General features: G+C 44.6%; 1 protein-coding gene across 5 annotated transcripts in view; it reads right to left on the reverse strand.

Moving 5' to 3' along the window:
• Positions 1-15276, reverse strand: part of LOC118502696 — a 69267-nt gene that overhangs the window by 35630 nt on the left and 18361 nt on the right. For 2 of the 5 annotated variants that reach the window (XM_036035238.1, XM_036035219.1), the window contains exon 2: positions 4509-4556. The exons of the other annotated variants lie outside the window; for them this stretch is intronic. In XM_036035238.1, coding sequence (XP_035891131.1) covers positions 4509-4556 — 48 coding nt within the window. The remainder of the gene's footprint in view (positions 1-4508; positions 4557-15276) is intronic. 5 annotated transcript variants of the gene reach the window in all.

The raw sequence follows: 15276 nt of genomic DNA on the forward strand, positions 1-15276 counted from the left end.
ACCTTGTTGGTATGGACAATAGTAGACAGAGCATAGAAGAGGGTTGCTAGCCAGCATATGTAGAGTAATTGCAGTTCATCAACCTTACACCGGATTAGGGGGGCAAGAAGTTTTGTTTATCGAAGCCGAATTAGCAGGATCAAAACTTGATGGAATCAGAACACGGGACTGAATCAATTGCAACTTGCCAGGGTAAAGAGCGAAAGTGTGTGTATGCGCCCGATCTAGCCAAAGATATGCAGAAACCAAATACATATGGAACGATCTGGGAGGTCAAAAAGTTGTGCGAAACGCTGAACACGCTGAGTACACCATATGGGATGGACATTAGAGCTGCCTCTGCCTCGGTACGGTAAGCGTGACTAAGTTAGAATTAAACCAGCCGGAACCATATGGAGCAAGTAAGCATCTATGTAAGCCTGTGCATATTAGGGGAGGATCAAATCTGCACCTCATTCTTCTTCGCTCTTCAATTCCGACACGCCATGAATAATCACAAACATATGCTGAGAGATAAACTTTCGCTTTTTGTTATGACTATAAACATGCGATATTATTTTGCTGTGCATTGCAACATTAAATGTTGGACCACAAGCAGGGCGAACCCTTACTTTTCTAAATATATCACACATGTGCTAGTTTGAATCGTGCTACGCGAATGAAGCTACAGCTGATGTGTAAAGGATATTGGATATAGACATAGACTAAACTGGGCTGAACTTAAGGACTTTACTGATAACTGATATCGCTTCGAAAGCAGCAAAGCACTGAGGTATTGTAGTGTTGAATACCCACCTTCAAAATTTTATTCCTGATTAAAAACGCGATCCGAGATCCGAGGAAATCTTCTATAAGTCAATCCTAACATACAAGTGACCCTTGGATCCCAAAGTCTAGGGTATTAGATTAGTATACGACGGCGCTGGATCGTGAGCTGTTTTGAGGATATTTGCGGCAGGGCAAGACTTGCAATATTGCAACATGCGCTATTAAATGCCTGTTGAAACTCAGTCTCAACCGCCGACTTATCGTTCGCGTTGCTCACTCTCACTGGAAGATTCGATTTAGCTCTGATGTCCACAGCCTAGAATGTGGATTTAATTGTAAACTGAGAGATGATAAGGTTGACAATGGTTGAGTATTCGTACCAAAACAGTTACGCTATCTTCATACCATTAGCCTCCACTGACAGTCACAGACCAAACCGAGCTATCTTTCTACAGCTACCTTTCTCCAAGCCTTTTGTATCGACCCCTTCATTACGTGGTTTAGTATGAAGCGCGTTCCATTTTGCTAAATCGCTAAGACATAATTTATGCTTATCTTGAACGATGTGCGAGTTCGGTGCCGGTTTTGTGTGTGTATGTGTGTGTGTGTGTAGAGCAAATAGAAATTAAAGAGTGCGGCACAGACGGAAGCGTGAAGTGAAATAAGAAAACGCAAAAAAGCAGGAAGGTAACCCATCATCACCGGAAGTGGCGAAGGTGCAAATTGCGGGCTGAATGATTGGTGTCGGGCGCGTGAAAGCGTTCGCGCGAACGGAACAGTGCGGGCGAGAAGAAAAATCTGCAAGCTCATTACTGCATGCAGCATAATTTCTTGCTTGCCCCGGTAAGCCACACAACTCTTGTGTCAGTGTGGCTTTTCTTTTCTTTAGAAGCATTTTCTCTATCAGTGCTGAACTATCTTTCATTTGTTTGCACTTTTCCTTCTGTGGTGTTGGAGGTTTTTTTTTTAGTTTCGTTTTTAATTTTCTAAACTTTCGTTCACATACACAGATATGCCCCCCGGATCGAAACGATCGAACGAACTCATCAGCGTCACAAAACCACTGCCATGCGCCGACCATTTTTCCCAACATTCTCCCCGGAAGTATGTGGCCTTGTGCCGGGCAGGCTGGCGCTGGCAACGAGTGGCAGGGGTGGGAGGAGGGGGGTTCGTTTTTGCCACTTGCCAATTACTGACATTATGCACTTTTGCTTACCGTCGGCGAGAAGGCACGATTGGAAATTGAGGGTCCCTCCCGCTTCTCTCGGCTTACGCACACACCACTAATGTACGGTTAAAGTGTTCAGACGGCGTCCACAGCACCACACAAAATGAAATGAAAACTGGCTCCCGTTTGGAGAAACTATTTCCAGAGATTCCAATTAACCTTGTGATGGGAGGCGTATACTGCATGACAGTTGCAAAAAAACGTTGAAAAAAAATGAGCGCTTGGGTGTGAAAAAAAGCCAAAACAAGTACGTTTCAACAGACGCAATCCTTACGAGCGATTACAGAATGCTTAACGATGCAAGAAGAAATGTTTCATAAAATTCAAATTGATTGCAAACACTCATAACGTCTCATAAATTGTGATTTTAGTCTGTCTACGTTACAGCCGGTACTCATTTTCTTAAATCCGATCACTCAATCTGTCACTCAGCATGTGAAATTCAAGACTGTGTCTATACTATTCGAACGATGCAGGACTTACTTCGAACTCGCTGTCTACTTTTACCTGTGCAATACCGTTGGGGAAAGAAATTGCCATCATGTGGAGGACAAGACTAGAATTCGCAGCGACTTCAAAGCAGATAAACAAAGTTGACAGATAAGGCTCAAAAACGCATATCTGGAAGCATCTGACACAAGGCAATGTAACAGGAAAAGAGGAAACGGTTTCATGAGAATTCGAGATAACCATTAAAATGCTCTTGACATTACTGACGCACCACGCAAAGGTAGAAAAAGGTCAACAACATCGGACATTCCTTGATTTAACATAAGGGAACACAAAAAAACGCCGGAAGAGCTTCCGATCATGTTCACTAATGACATCTCTCTTTAATTTCATCGCATTCCGCGCAACAAAGCCAAGTCAAAACCTTTGACTAACCTTAGCCAAACGTACGGAGGGGAAAGCAATATAAAGCAACAACATGAAAAGGAAAAAAAAGAAACGTCATAACGATGCACATATAGGCACGTCAACGGAGTATTTATTTATTTATTTTCCCATCATTACTTCCTTCCACCTCACCAACAATAAAAACCTTCCAAAAAGGGCAACTCACAAATCAGATCGGGACGGAAGGATGGATGGATGGATGAGTAACAACAACCCGCGCAACAGTGTCGATTTCACTCGGTTTCATAATCAGCGTAGTATACGGGACCGCCGGTCGTTACTCATTGACGAACTACGTTGGGCGTACGCTTTTTTCTCTCTCAAATCAACACACTCACCGGCCGAAAAATGCTACATGAAAATTTATGTTTTAAAAATAAACCATAACATCATCAGCTTCACAGGTTATGGGACTGTACGCAGGCAGGAACACCGATGATGGATGTATTAATAACAAGCGCGCAAGAGTGTGAGAGAGAGAGAGACAAAGACTCTTACACCTAGAGAAGTGCATCTTACGATTGTGGCTAACGAGCACACAAAACCGGAGGAAATAACAGGACCGAAACGCATTGCACGTTTTGTTCGAACGGTTGGCCACCAAGGTCCACCAAAAACTCCAAATTCCCTCCGCCTGTAACGCCACTGCTATGTGACGATGCGGTCGACCATCTCGTTGGTGCGTTTGTTTTTCCCTATGCGCCCGTACTTCCGACGGACGGAAGAGAAAGTGACGTTAGGTGCCATCGCACTACCACTGGGCATAGAGACAGAACCAAAGCAAACACAGACCAACAAGTGCACGGGCGCGTGAAGTAGTGGAACTGTAACTGTATCTTTTTATTTTGGAGCGGCTTCGGTTCACGACGGGATAGGCGAAGTTTCGAAAAGAAATGTAGCGCTTATCGCAGTAGCGGTTGTTGCGTTTGTTATCGTTTCTAAGGAGACCGGAAATGGTAGGCCAAGACCTCTTGGTCGATTGGCTGGATATAGCCAAACAAAATGATATTAAATCGAAACTTTGAGCATCTCTTCAAACAGTTATGTCCAAGAAGATCTGAACCATCTTAGCCGCGGTCGAGTGGTAGACGCTCAATGAGATATTTCGTCCGCCGGAGAGACCGGGACATTGGGATATTACCTTCATTCAGGCGCCAGATGGACCTGGACCTTCCTTAGTTCCTAACTTCCTAAGCTCTTAAGTCCTAATCCTGCTGTTATTTTTATAAAAACTCGTACTAACCACGACCCTACTCATCTCGCGTCTTCTCATTGGTGTAATGTAAAATATTGATATACGAGTAAAATAATTTCACCGGCTCCCTATCACCCGTCGCCTTTTTTACGTGAAAGTGCACACGCGGCGCACGGCCATAAATATCGGTCGCTTCCGACAGTTTCTTTTTTGGCAACAAACGGAACAAACGCTCAAGCGGTACCTTTGCCTCGTACCGACAACACTAAAGCAGCCCTGAAACGGAAGCACCATGCATCGTCGAAACCCAAAAGTTTTTCTTTTTGCCCTTCCCAAACTCCCTCAGCATGCGCTCTCCCTATCTTCGCGCATTGCCAAACGGTTTGTGGCATAAATTAATTCGATTAGATCGGTATTTACCCGCGAGCGGTCGTCTTCCAGCACCTCGAATACATCCAGTACACTCACCTGCAGGAAGAGAAATCGAATAAAAAGAAAAACCGGCGATTAGAAAGGAATGAACGCGTGAGATGAACGGGGAAGGATTGTTGATGCTGTTGTTGTTGTTTTTGCTGCAGCTCTTTTCTTGCCCTCTGTGCCATTCCAGAGCGGCTTCACAAACGAAAAATCTTGCTGATCGATGACGTCTAACGAAAATGAAATCATAATCACCCGAAATTGACTGCCGAGATAAAAGACCAAAGTTCGTACCTCCCCCCCCCCCCCCCCCGGCCCCCCGGGGGTTGGGAGTTTGGGAGCGTGTTGACCAGAAAGTCCGCTTTTCTTTCTAGTGCGCTGAAGGAAATGTGGTAGGCATCGAAATGATTGTAACATGCTGTGCACCACACCACGTAGCTCCAGAATCGATCAAGGCTAATGATCGATTAATCGATCCACGGGGAAAGGTACCACAAGCGGTAGATGCAGCAAAGAAGAAGTGAAAGGCATGATTGAAAAAAGGACAATTTAGTACAACCGGTGGGACGTTAATAAATAAATCTTAACAATCAATTTTCTGCTGCATACATTCCAATCCTTCTTATGTAACACAGCGTGCATGCAACTAGTCGTTTTCTTTTTGGCACTAAATTAGGAAAGTAAAGTAGGAAAGAAGCCAGCTACCTAATAAGGGCGGAAGACTTCAATCGACCGCACGCTTGTGAGTCGATCTCAATCAACGACGACCGGACTAATCGCAGTCCCCGTTAACAGTATAAGAAATCCCCGTCGTTATCAGGAGTAAAGATGTGTGAGGAGAAATGATCAGAAAAACTTTGATAATACATTGTCCTGAAATACCCGCTCTTAATCCCTTGCACGATAATCACGCTTTCGATTCGATTGCTGCTGAAGTGATCCTACGAGCCTATTTTCAACGACTGTCAATGTGTCCTCTTGTCCGAATATCTCACTAAATTCTTGAACGATCCAGATGGACGCTTTAAAAACTGTCTGCTCGACTTAACGCCCTAATCATTATCTTAAACTACTGAATCCCCTTAGCGTATTTAATTCTTGATAGTCAGTATATGAGTTGTCAGTAATACACCGATCTCTGACACAGAGTGAGAGATTTAGACATAGTATTTGACTCAAAGAGATAAGTTTAAATAGTCTTGTTGGACGCTACAATTACCAAGTCTACGAAATAAACGGCAGCAGCTTGGTATCTAACCCAAATAACAAGAATTGAATGATACATGCATGTTGGAGGACATGTTGGCGCCTCCTAGGCGTTGTCCTAATTAAATATGTATGTTCCTAGCAGAGATTTTTAAGATCCCCTGAACCATTGACTTTTTCTCACTTATTTCAAATAGTGTTCTGTATTGTAGAATAGATAATCGCAGGACTCGTACTAGGAAATGAAATATTCAACTCATAGAACTAGCTATTCAAATGAATGATGGCGAATGAATCTCCTAATTATCTAAGTCACACAAGACTACTAGAATCGTCCGTGACAATGGTCCGCCTGAACGTAGTAGCAGGCCTGATTACGTGCCTTCCAAAGCAAGTGGAAACAGCGAACAAGAAACTCTACTTCGGAAAGTAGTAGTGCACAACGGGTGCAGCAACAATGCCACTATCCGGTCGCTTGTCATTTTCTCCTCGTTTTATCTCCCAAACTGAAGGCAAAATGTCACGTTCTGTTTCAATTGTGCTCGACTAAACTTTACATTTTAAGACACAACTCCTCCAACGAGTAGCATCCTAACCTTGAAACAGCAACAGCCAACAAATTGCACGACTTTCATCAACGACTTTTTATTGCACTCGATGCATACGCACATAGCCCAACGAACCCAGAGGCCGGGCGGGAAAATTTTTAGAGCATGCACTTGTTTCCCTCTTTCCCCCAACCACTTCACCTTCAACTACGCCTGCCCAAACCCTGTAACGCTTCTTCAATTTCGTCCAAGTAAAAAAAACCCGAATGACACACGCAGTAATATGACGAGAAACTTCGACAAAAAAAATCTCCCAACGACCAATATTTCACCGTCGGAAACTTTCCACCACGACCTCTAACCTCCATTGGTGGAGATGCGGCCAACAGGGAAGAGGGAGAAGACATGCGAAGGGTGGGATGAGGCATCGCGTCATAAAACGAGGTGGTGGCATACAGTGACTGACCCGCTTTTTTTATTATTCGACTCCAAACTTTTCTTCACGCTTTTCAACTTCCGAAACGAATACAACCTGCTTCACTGTATCTCCTCTTTCCTTTTATTTTCCAAATGTGATTTTTCGCTTTCCTGTGTCACTCGCTTTCTTTCGTTCGGAAACACCCGCCGACCCGAAGAAGGACAGAGAAAAGTGCCACCGCGTTTGTAGGTTGGCTTTCAAGAAATTGCACTTGTTGTGCGTTTTGAGAAACGTGCACAACCGTGACTTCATGACGCTCACTGTTCCTCCATTGATTTCTTGAGGTTCGTTCAATCCGTAACGGGCGTTGGAGCCCTTCCCAGGTCGCGTGCATATGCAATATTAATCCACAAAACACAGGACAAACAGGAACCGAATGGGGCACAGGAAAGGACGAAAAGGTTGAGAGCGCTTCCGGGAAAGCTATTCTGCCGTGGTTGTTCTGGAAGAAGCACTCCTACAACAGACCGCGATTTGTTCTTGACCCTTTGATATTTTGCAGCCAAAGTTCAGAACATACCAAGCATGGTGGGAATCAGAAGAAGAACAGAAGAAGGTAGGGCAAAGCGACTCCACCGAAATTAGCCTCCAGAAAGTCGAATAACAGTAAGTAAAATCAAACCAAGCTGAAGTTACGAACCTAAACGGGAGTGAAAGCACGGTGACTACAAATCGATAAATAGGTCACAGATACATCTGCCATCCCTTTCAGACTGTAGAAGGGCAGGTTGTTGCTTACAACGGATAATGTGAAAGGCAATAAAGCGATGGATGCAACTTTAAAAACGATGCCCCATATAGTACGAAGGCCTTTGAGAATAATATCGGTACATTAAGATACTGCAACAGTCATGCATGCTTACATGCTTGAACAAATCAATATCTTGAGGAACTTGTCAATTACATATCCTCAAACAGCCTGTCATATGCAGCAATTGTGATAAACTTAAAGACGCTTAGGCTCGAAGCAGGATACATAGTTTAGCTACTACCACAAAGACACTGGAAAAAGGAGCGATTCTAAGCGATTGATGGCTAGATTTGTCCAGTTCTGTTTTCTTCCATTAGCAAATTTGATCCTAAGCCGTTCAATTGCTTTAGAATTGGAGTCTCTTGTTCAAGAGCCTGCAAAACACTGTGGACACGCTGTTGGATGATTCGTTAGACTAAGAAATATTGTCCATCATTCGCAATTCATCTCGCAGAATTTATAGGTACGTACACGTCCAACAGTCCACAACCAAACTTGGAACACTGTTATGCGAGAACAGGTGATCAGGTAACTATTTTATTGAACTCGTCGAAAAAATCCAACAAAACGTGGACCGTCCGGTAGCAACAGTTCACATCAACATCCAACTTAGCTACCACTTTCCAATTAGCCATCGATCGGCATCGATTCAAACGCGATCCGTTTCCGGTTTTACGCACCAAATACGCACACCCACTATCTTCAATTCTTGAGGCATGCCACGGTGTGTACCCTCTCGCTCTTTCACGGGAAAATTGGAAAGGAATGTCCGATGCAAAGGTGTGGTAACCTCCCTCGTAACAATGTCCCCAAACCGGATGCACCGATTGGTGGAGGTGGAGTAGTATGACCCCTCCAATTCTCCCTCCCTACTACCCCTCCCCCGCTGCGAAGGACCATCCATAAGTTGATTAATTAATCGATGGTAAACCATTTTTCGCATTCCTCATCGTCACGCGACCATGACGAAAAAGAACGGGAGAAGCACATTCCACCAGGTCCGGGTTGGCGAGGCGAGATGGAAGAGAAAAATCAATAGCATACCACTATTTACAACCCAAACTCACACACACACACACACACACAAAAGTGATTAATTTTCCATCTACACTTTAGCGCATGAGATTCGAATGTTTCGTTACTTGGGCAATTATAAAACCAAGCCAAAACAAATACATTAATAATTATGAAATTATTTGAGTAAAAACAAACCCCCGCTGGCTCTTGTAGAGAGGGAGGAGAAAGCAACCCTCGCCTTTTCCTCTCTCCCTCCCACCATTAATCCTCCTCTGCAGCGGGAAATGGATTTTTGAAGAATTTGAAATCGAACCGATTTTGGGTGGTATTTCTTTCGATTTCCGGGTGAGATCCACGGGCCCGGGCGAGGTTGCTGCAACGCGAATGCCGCCACTACTTTCGTCATAGCAGTCGGCCAACAAATATACTCTCCTCCTATCCCAAATACCACCCCAAACACACACACACACTCACAAGAACACATAAACGTAGTGCACAAATAATGCGTAAGGAAATTAGACAACGGTGCTGAAGCGAATGAGAGCTCAACCGTAATCATAAGCCAAATTTATTTTTCGTTTTCTCTGCATAGTTTTCGTGATTTATTTTCGATTTTCGTACCCACCAGCCAAAAAAAAAGGCTCTTTCGCTTGGTTTTCGGTACGCTTTTCTTTTTCTTTCCCGATCGAAAGGCCCATCGTAAGTCTCATATCACACGATCGAATGCAGGAGCCCGTGTGTGTGTGTGTGTGTGTGGCAAACATTAAATTGTTTTAAAACTATCAAAAGAAAACTGTACATGACGTCACAGATCGTTAACATAGCGGAGGCAAGATGAAGAAATGCGTTAAGTTTGTGTGTCTGAAGCACGATTTAATGCACAATCGATTCCAGCGAGCAAGCAACTCCAATCATATAATCACTCTTGCCAGAGGTTACAATAATGGCTCGGATTTTAGAAACGTAATCATCACCATCGTCGTGAATTATCTTTAAAATATCGGCAAGCGACATCAGAAGAAAAGGTTAGGCTGGTGACATGAGGCAAACAAGAGCAGGACATGCTTTTTAGGCATCTCCATTGAATGTGTTAAATCCTTGCTCGATGATGTGCCAAAGATTCTAAGTACATCGTCCGTTGCTGTTCTCATGACAAGTGCAGGCCACCTGAGGAGCCTGGCGACACTCATTCGTAGAATTTGTCCTTGTAGAGACTTCAAAAATCCTTCTGAGCCTCTTCTTCTCGAACGCTTCCAAGACCTATGTCTAAGTTGAGATTTCTTGCAAACAATTTTCCATTTTTTGTTGGCGAAAAAGGGGGATACTTACATAAAATAAATTACAGATACAACCGTACAGAGTAAAACCCTTAATGCTCTTGTAAAGAAAGCAGCACGATCAAAACTTACATGTAACTCTAGGCCGACCATTGGGCCACCTTTTTTTAACTGCACTGCGTTACTAAAGTAAGCCGTCCCCGCTCGTCGTCGTCAACAATTGACAAACCGGTGACGAAATGGAAAGTGAAAAATTGGCGGAAACTTTTGCGAAATCAAAAACCATGCGCTCGTTCGGTGCGTTCATGGGGTTGGATGACATGCGGATACATCATCATGCCACACAGCGACATTAATGCTCGCGGGCGCGTAACATAAAGTGGCCCAAAGCTTATGTGAACACATCAAATTTGTGTGTGTGTGTGTTGTTTTAATGCCACGACTATCTTTTTCACTCTCATTCTCATGTCTTCACCAGCGAGCGGGCTTGCAACATGTGTACAAGGCTAACCAAGCATAAGCATAAGTGTTGAGGTGAGCTAATTATTTACATGCATCATGCTCGCTTATGTTACGGTAAACGATTAATTTGACCACTGTAATCTGTATCTTGCAGCCGTGGGGCTTATGGGGCAGATCACGAGATCATCGCCCCATAAGCCTTCGCATCACGGTACGATACGAAACCGAGCGACGCATCAGGCGGGAAAGGAAATGAAACCATCATTACGTGAAACTCTCCTTGGACCAGAAGAAATCGCAAAACCAACAACCTCCAAATCGCGTCTTATCACGTAACGATCACCGCACCACCGTAGGTTCGCGTGCATCCCCACAGGCGTCATCATATCGCTGCTGGGGGGCACGTTGCCACTCTTCTCGCGTCGGTCTCAACGCTCGAAACCGCGCCGCCAACATTAGCCGCCGCACGATATTTCGATTGCGCAACGCGGAACGGCCGCCCAGAACAATCTTTGTTGTATTGGGGCGTCGGATGCAATTAACATTACCAGCGGCGTCGAACGATGACGCGAGCGTTGCGTCTTCGAGACACTGCCGGCTGTTGGTTGACGGTGGCGCACCGATGGACGGCTTCCGGTTATGGCTATTAGTTTGACGATTGCGATTGCTCTCCTACCCGCGATCTTCGCTTTTGCTATTGTCACAAAACGATGTTATTGTTCATTTTAACCACGTACACGTTTAGTGGGCTTATGTGTGTGTTGGTGAAAATGGGTGGAAAACGAACACTCATTACGTGGACCGAAAAGTGGATGAAAATAATGTTATGTCCACAGTGACAGCCAACCAGGCCGACGGATTACGCGGTCCGTTTGACGCAAACGATGACGACGACCGAAGATTTGCGAAAAAGGATATACACCATTAAAATCAGCGTCTGAGTAATGTGTACACATTATTCAATCAAATCATCTTTTGTTTACGACGGAAGAGACTTTACGGCCTAGATCGTTCGGTACCATTCTCATGACATGAAGAGACTATCGGAGTTTGGTCGAAGTCTGCTACCTCATTGCACAATCGAGAGCTCTACGGCCTTCTCGATTGTCCTTCAAGCTGTAAGATAGCTGCAACTGTGCTATTTTTTTCCAAGACTTACAGCTATCAGTGACAGATGGTCCCTTTATATTTCAACTTCTTAGTAGCTAGCTTTTTTTAAGTCATAAAAATTACATCAAGTAGTCTATCGTATGACTACACAAACAAACCTTTGCTGTAGTCACACACGTCACAGCTCCAGCTAGTCTTCATCGAGACTTATCGTGCATACACAGGCGCACACTGTACGCGTTTGACAGTTGTATAACAATAGCCATTGACGCTGCGTTTCATATACCCTACAACACCTCGCATTTCTGCTGAATCATGAAACTGTAGCACGAAGTGCAAAGGGTATCATATTGCTTCCGCGCTTAGCGATAAAAGAGCACACCGATAGCGCACGCGATAGCACACCACCACCAACACCCGCACACACCATCGTACCAGGTGCAGATGACTTATCACATTGCGAACGCGAAAGTCATCGCAACACTTTCACATTATGATCCACCAACGCTCAGCGTGCCGGCGCAAAGTCCCACTCAGCCAGTACACGGCCCCGGAACTCGCTTACCAGGAGTCTCTTACCAAGCAAAACAAACCGGAGCAGAAGCTTGGTACTTGGTACTGCGGTTGCTTGCTAACCTTTTCGCTGCTGTAAAGGTCGCGCACGGTGGTGAATAATTAACATACTAACCTCGCGCACGCTGGCGAAGACACATCAAGATCAACAGTAATACGGGTCCCATGTTCACACCACGCGTCACTCTCACTGCTCTTTCTCCCCCGTTTTCCGCAATCTGTTCCGTCCCCTTTTGGGAATCCCTAGCTTTGAGCTCATACCCTTCTGTAGCTGTGAGCTGCACTGAAGAAGCGCATCGCAACAGCTGACACAGGGAAGACCCACGGTACGTTCTCTTTTGCTACAGCCCTTTGCCTCTTGGTTTTTTGTGTTCATACCTAGCGGCACAAGAAAGCGTACTGTCGCGCTGGAGGTTAAAGAGCGGAAAAATAATTACACGACATAAAAGACAGAGAGACAGAGCAAAAAAAAAACAACAGCTAGAGCTTCTTCAATAAGGGTACAGTGTATACAGCTTCGAAGCTAACCAAATGAAAGTAAGCCGAAATGGCGCTCGGAGGCTGAAAGAAATATGCTCACGTACACACAAAATGAGAAGCAGACAAGAGGAGAACAAAAACATTTCCGCACTAACAAAAAACGTAAAAGTGAAGAAACACTAACATGATAATACAAAAAGTGTAGAGAAAACAATAGACAAAAGCAACAGAAACGGAACAAAACCACAAACAAAAACAAAAACGTGAAAGTTATACAAAAAGTGAATAAAACACAATAAAATAAAAGCAGCTTCCCTAAGGTTGGAGTGTCAAAGAAGCCAAATATAACCTGACGATCTCTTGCCGAACTTACAAGCAAAAGATCCTTACTAAGGACCAGATGTCCCTGTACCTGTTGTCAATCGCAGCCAGGTGAGTTTGGCTGGTTTGGGTTTTACCCTCTATGTTGATTGCTCATATGATTGCCAATTTCGGCCTGAAACTTCAGTTTTTTTTAGCTCGAATCATCATAAACCTAACCTAATCACCAACCCATTACACTAATGCGTTTGCCACCGTAAAGGATCTCCATCACCAAAGCCATAATCATGATCAAGCAGCGAACGTGAATCATCCCGCTGTTTATGCTTCTCAAGCTGGTTCTTTGTTGATTATTTTTTCGAAACGCTACTCGGTTCGCATTTTTTTCCATTCCACCAACCGTTGCACACCAATAGCATATAGCAGCAAAAGAATAAGCAAAAGGCAGACAGACAATCAACGAGCCGACGAAAACGTTAAGTTATAAGACATAGCGTTAAAAACCGTTCGGCGACAATCGGTTCTTCGGTTTGGTGCGGCGCGTGTAGATTTAAATGCGTGGAGGTTTGCGTGTGTCCGAGGCTCTTCGTTTTCTTATTTTTTAGTGCTGTTTTACTTTGAGGGCCAAATGTTGAGGAAAGGAAGTCTGCCAAGGTTTCTTTAAAAGGTGAGCCGCCACGCGCAGGGTCACAACGCGCTTCACTTAAGCTCCCTTTCGATGGACTGTGCTGAATGGGTGCATGCTGCAAAAAAGTTTCAGAGACTTGGAGTCGTAGAACTTCATTCGCCTTTTATGTCCGGGATAGGACATATCAGTGGGAGAAAATGTCTACCAAAGGCACCTGACATCTGTTTTGAACTTCTCCCCGGTGCTACACAGAATTGAATCGATTTGTCAACTCCGCAACCGATGCAACGATTCAGACTACTATTCCTAAAATGAGAGTACTCAACTCGTTATACATATAAAATAGGACAAGGTAAGTGGCCTTCCCAAAAGGTAAAGAACTGGATCTGGGCGAACTTGACACAATATGGAGCTCCATTTCCTTGCCAATTTCCCTTTTCCTCGTATCATCAAAATCATTCCTTGCTGCTTACATCTCATCTATCACTCTCACTCTCGGCTAGTCCTTTCCCATGTCATTTAAATTTCCATCTTCCATTAAAGAAAATGGCTACAAGTAACTACCAAGCGGGAGATGCAAGCAGGACAAACGCACCAACGAATGCGTGCCTATGAAAGGAAGCAGTAGAAACAGGAATGGCAACGTGGAACCGGCACCTAACGAGACACTCCGTAACCGGTCCGACACGAAGCACCCGGGCAACCGGTTAGCGCTGGCTCTGATATAGGGATGCGCGACCCGGCACTGATAATAAAGATGATCAGGTTGATGATGTTGCGTAGCAAAGAAGGAGGCCGCACAATCCGTTCCGGCGCCCGCTCTGCTTTAGTGACACACTAAGGAGAAAAGCAAAAGCGCATCAAATCAAAAACCTGCTCGCTGCTATAGTGTCGTCCGGGTTCGATACGAGTACCGCGGGAGAAAGTGTGAAACAAAACGGAAAGACAGGGGCCGTCGTCGGCCGATACAAACCGGAAGGCTAGGATAGCTTACCGGTATCAGGAGAAAAAGTTGGTCGACTGCACCAACACTCATAATGTGCATCGCGAATCAGTTCGCGATTAATTGCTCATATGGTTGCGCCAGTTTTGGAGATGATACGAGATACCACGGAAGTAGAGAGAGAGAGAGAGCGAGAGTGTGAGAGGTTTAGCAATAACCCTACCAACTTTGCCGCGGTGGCTGGCACTTGGCTGCAGGCTCATTAGCGGATCGCGACGTCACAAGAAGAAAAATGGGAAGGAATGGTAAAGACATTAATCAAACGCATGCTACAACCAACGAGACCGAAGCGTCAGGTGAAAGGAAGCTTAACTGGGGAGGATTTGTAGTGCAAAAGAAGGGAGGACACTGATCGGTGGCCAAGATGAAACTCGGTCAGAGGAGTTTCAGAAAGACGAACCGTACTCGTTCATCATCACTTATTAGCATCTGAACCTATGTGTGTGGAAGATAAAGTGATCAGTTCTCCCGGGTACAAGTGAAAGTTGGGCCAGATGCTACAAATCACTTTGTCCCTGGACTCTTCTGGAACCTGTACTTATTATTTGTTGATCCTCACTTGACTAGATCTCTCTAAGTTCTGACTATTCCCCCAAGACTAAACCGCCAAAACCCATCATCATCAGCAAAAAGCATAAGTGTTAATCCTCGGGAAAGCTCCTTGGGGTGTAGAACCTGTTGGGATAATCGTACGGCGTATCAAACTCTACTCGAACGCTAGAGGACCTACTCTAAATCTTGGAGCAGATCAAGACTTTCGAGGCTAAAGTTTGTAGGATTCTATGTTCCGGGAACTCTTCGGCCAACTGAAGGGTATTGCAGTTTCACATCCAGTGTAGAATATGCACAATCCAGATCATTTGGACAGTTTGACTCATAGCTCAGAACAAAGGCTAGGCATTAGGAAGACCATTTTG

Source organism: Anopheles stephensi, chromosome X (genome assembly GCF_013141755.1).
Source record: "Anopheles stephensi strain Indian chromosome X, UCI_ANSTEP_V1.0, whole genome shotgun sequence".
NCBI classification, from domain to species: Eukaryota; Metazoa; Arthropoda; class Insecta; order Diptera; family Culicidae; genus Anopheles; species Anopheles stephensi.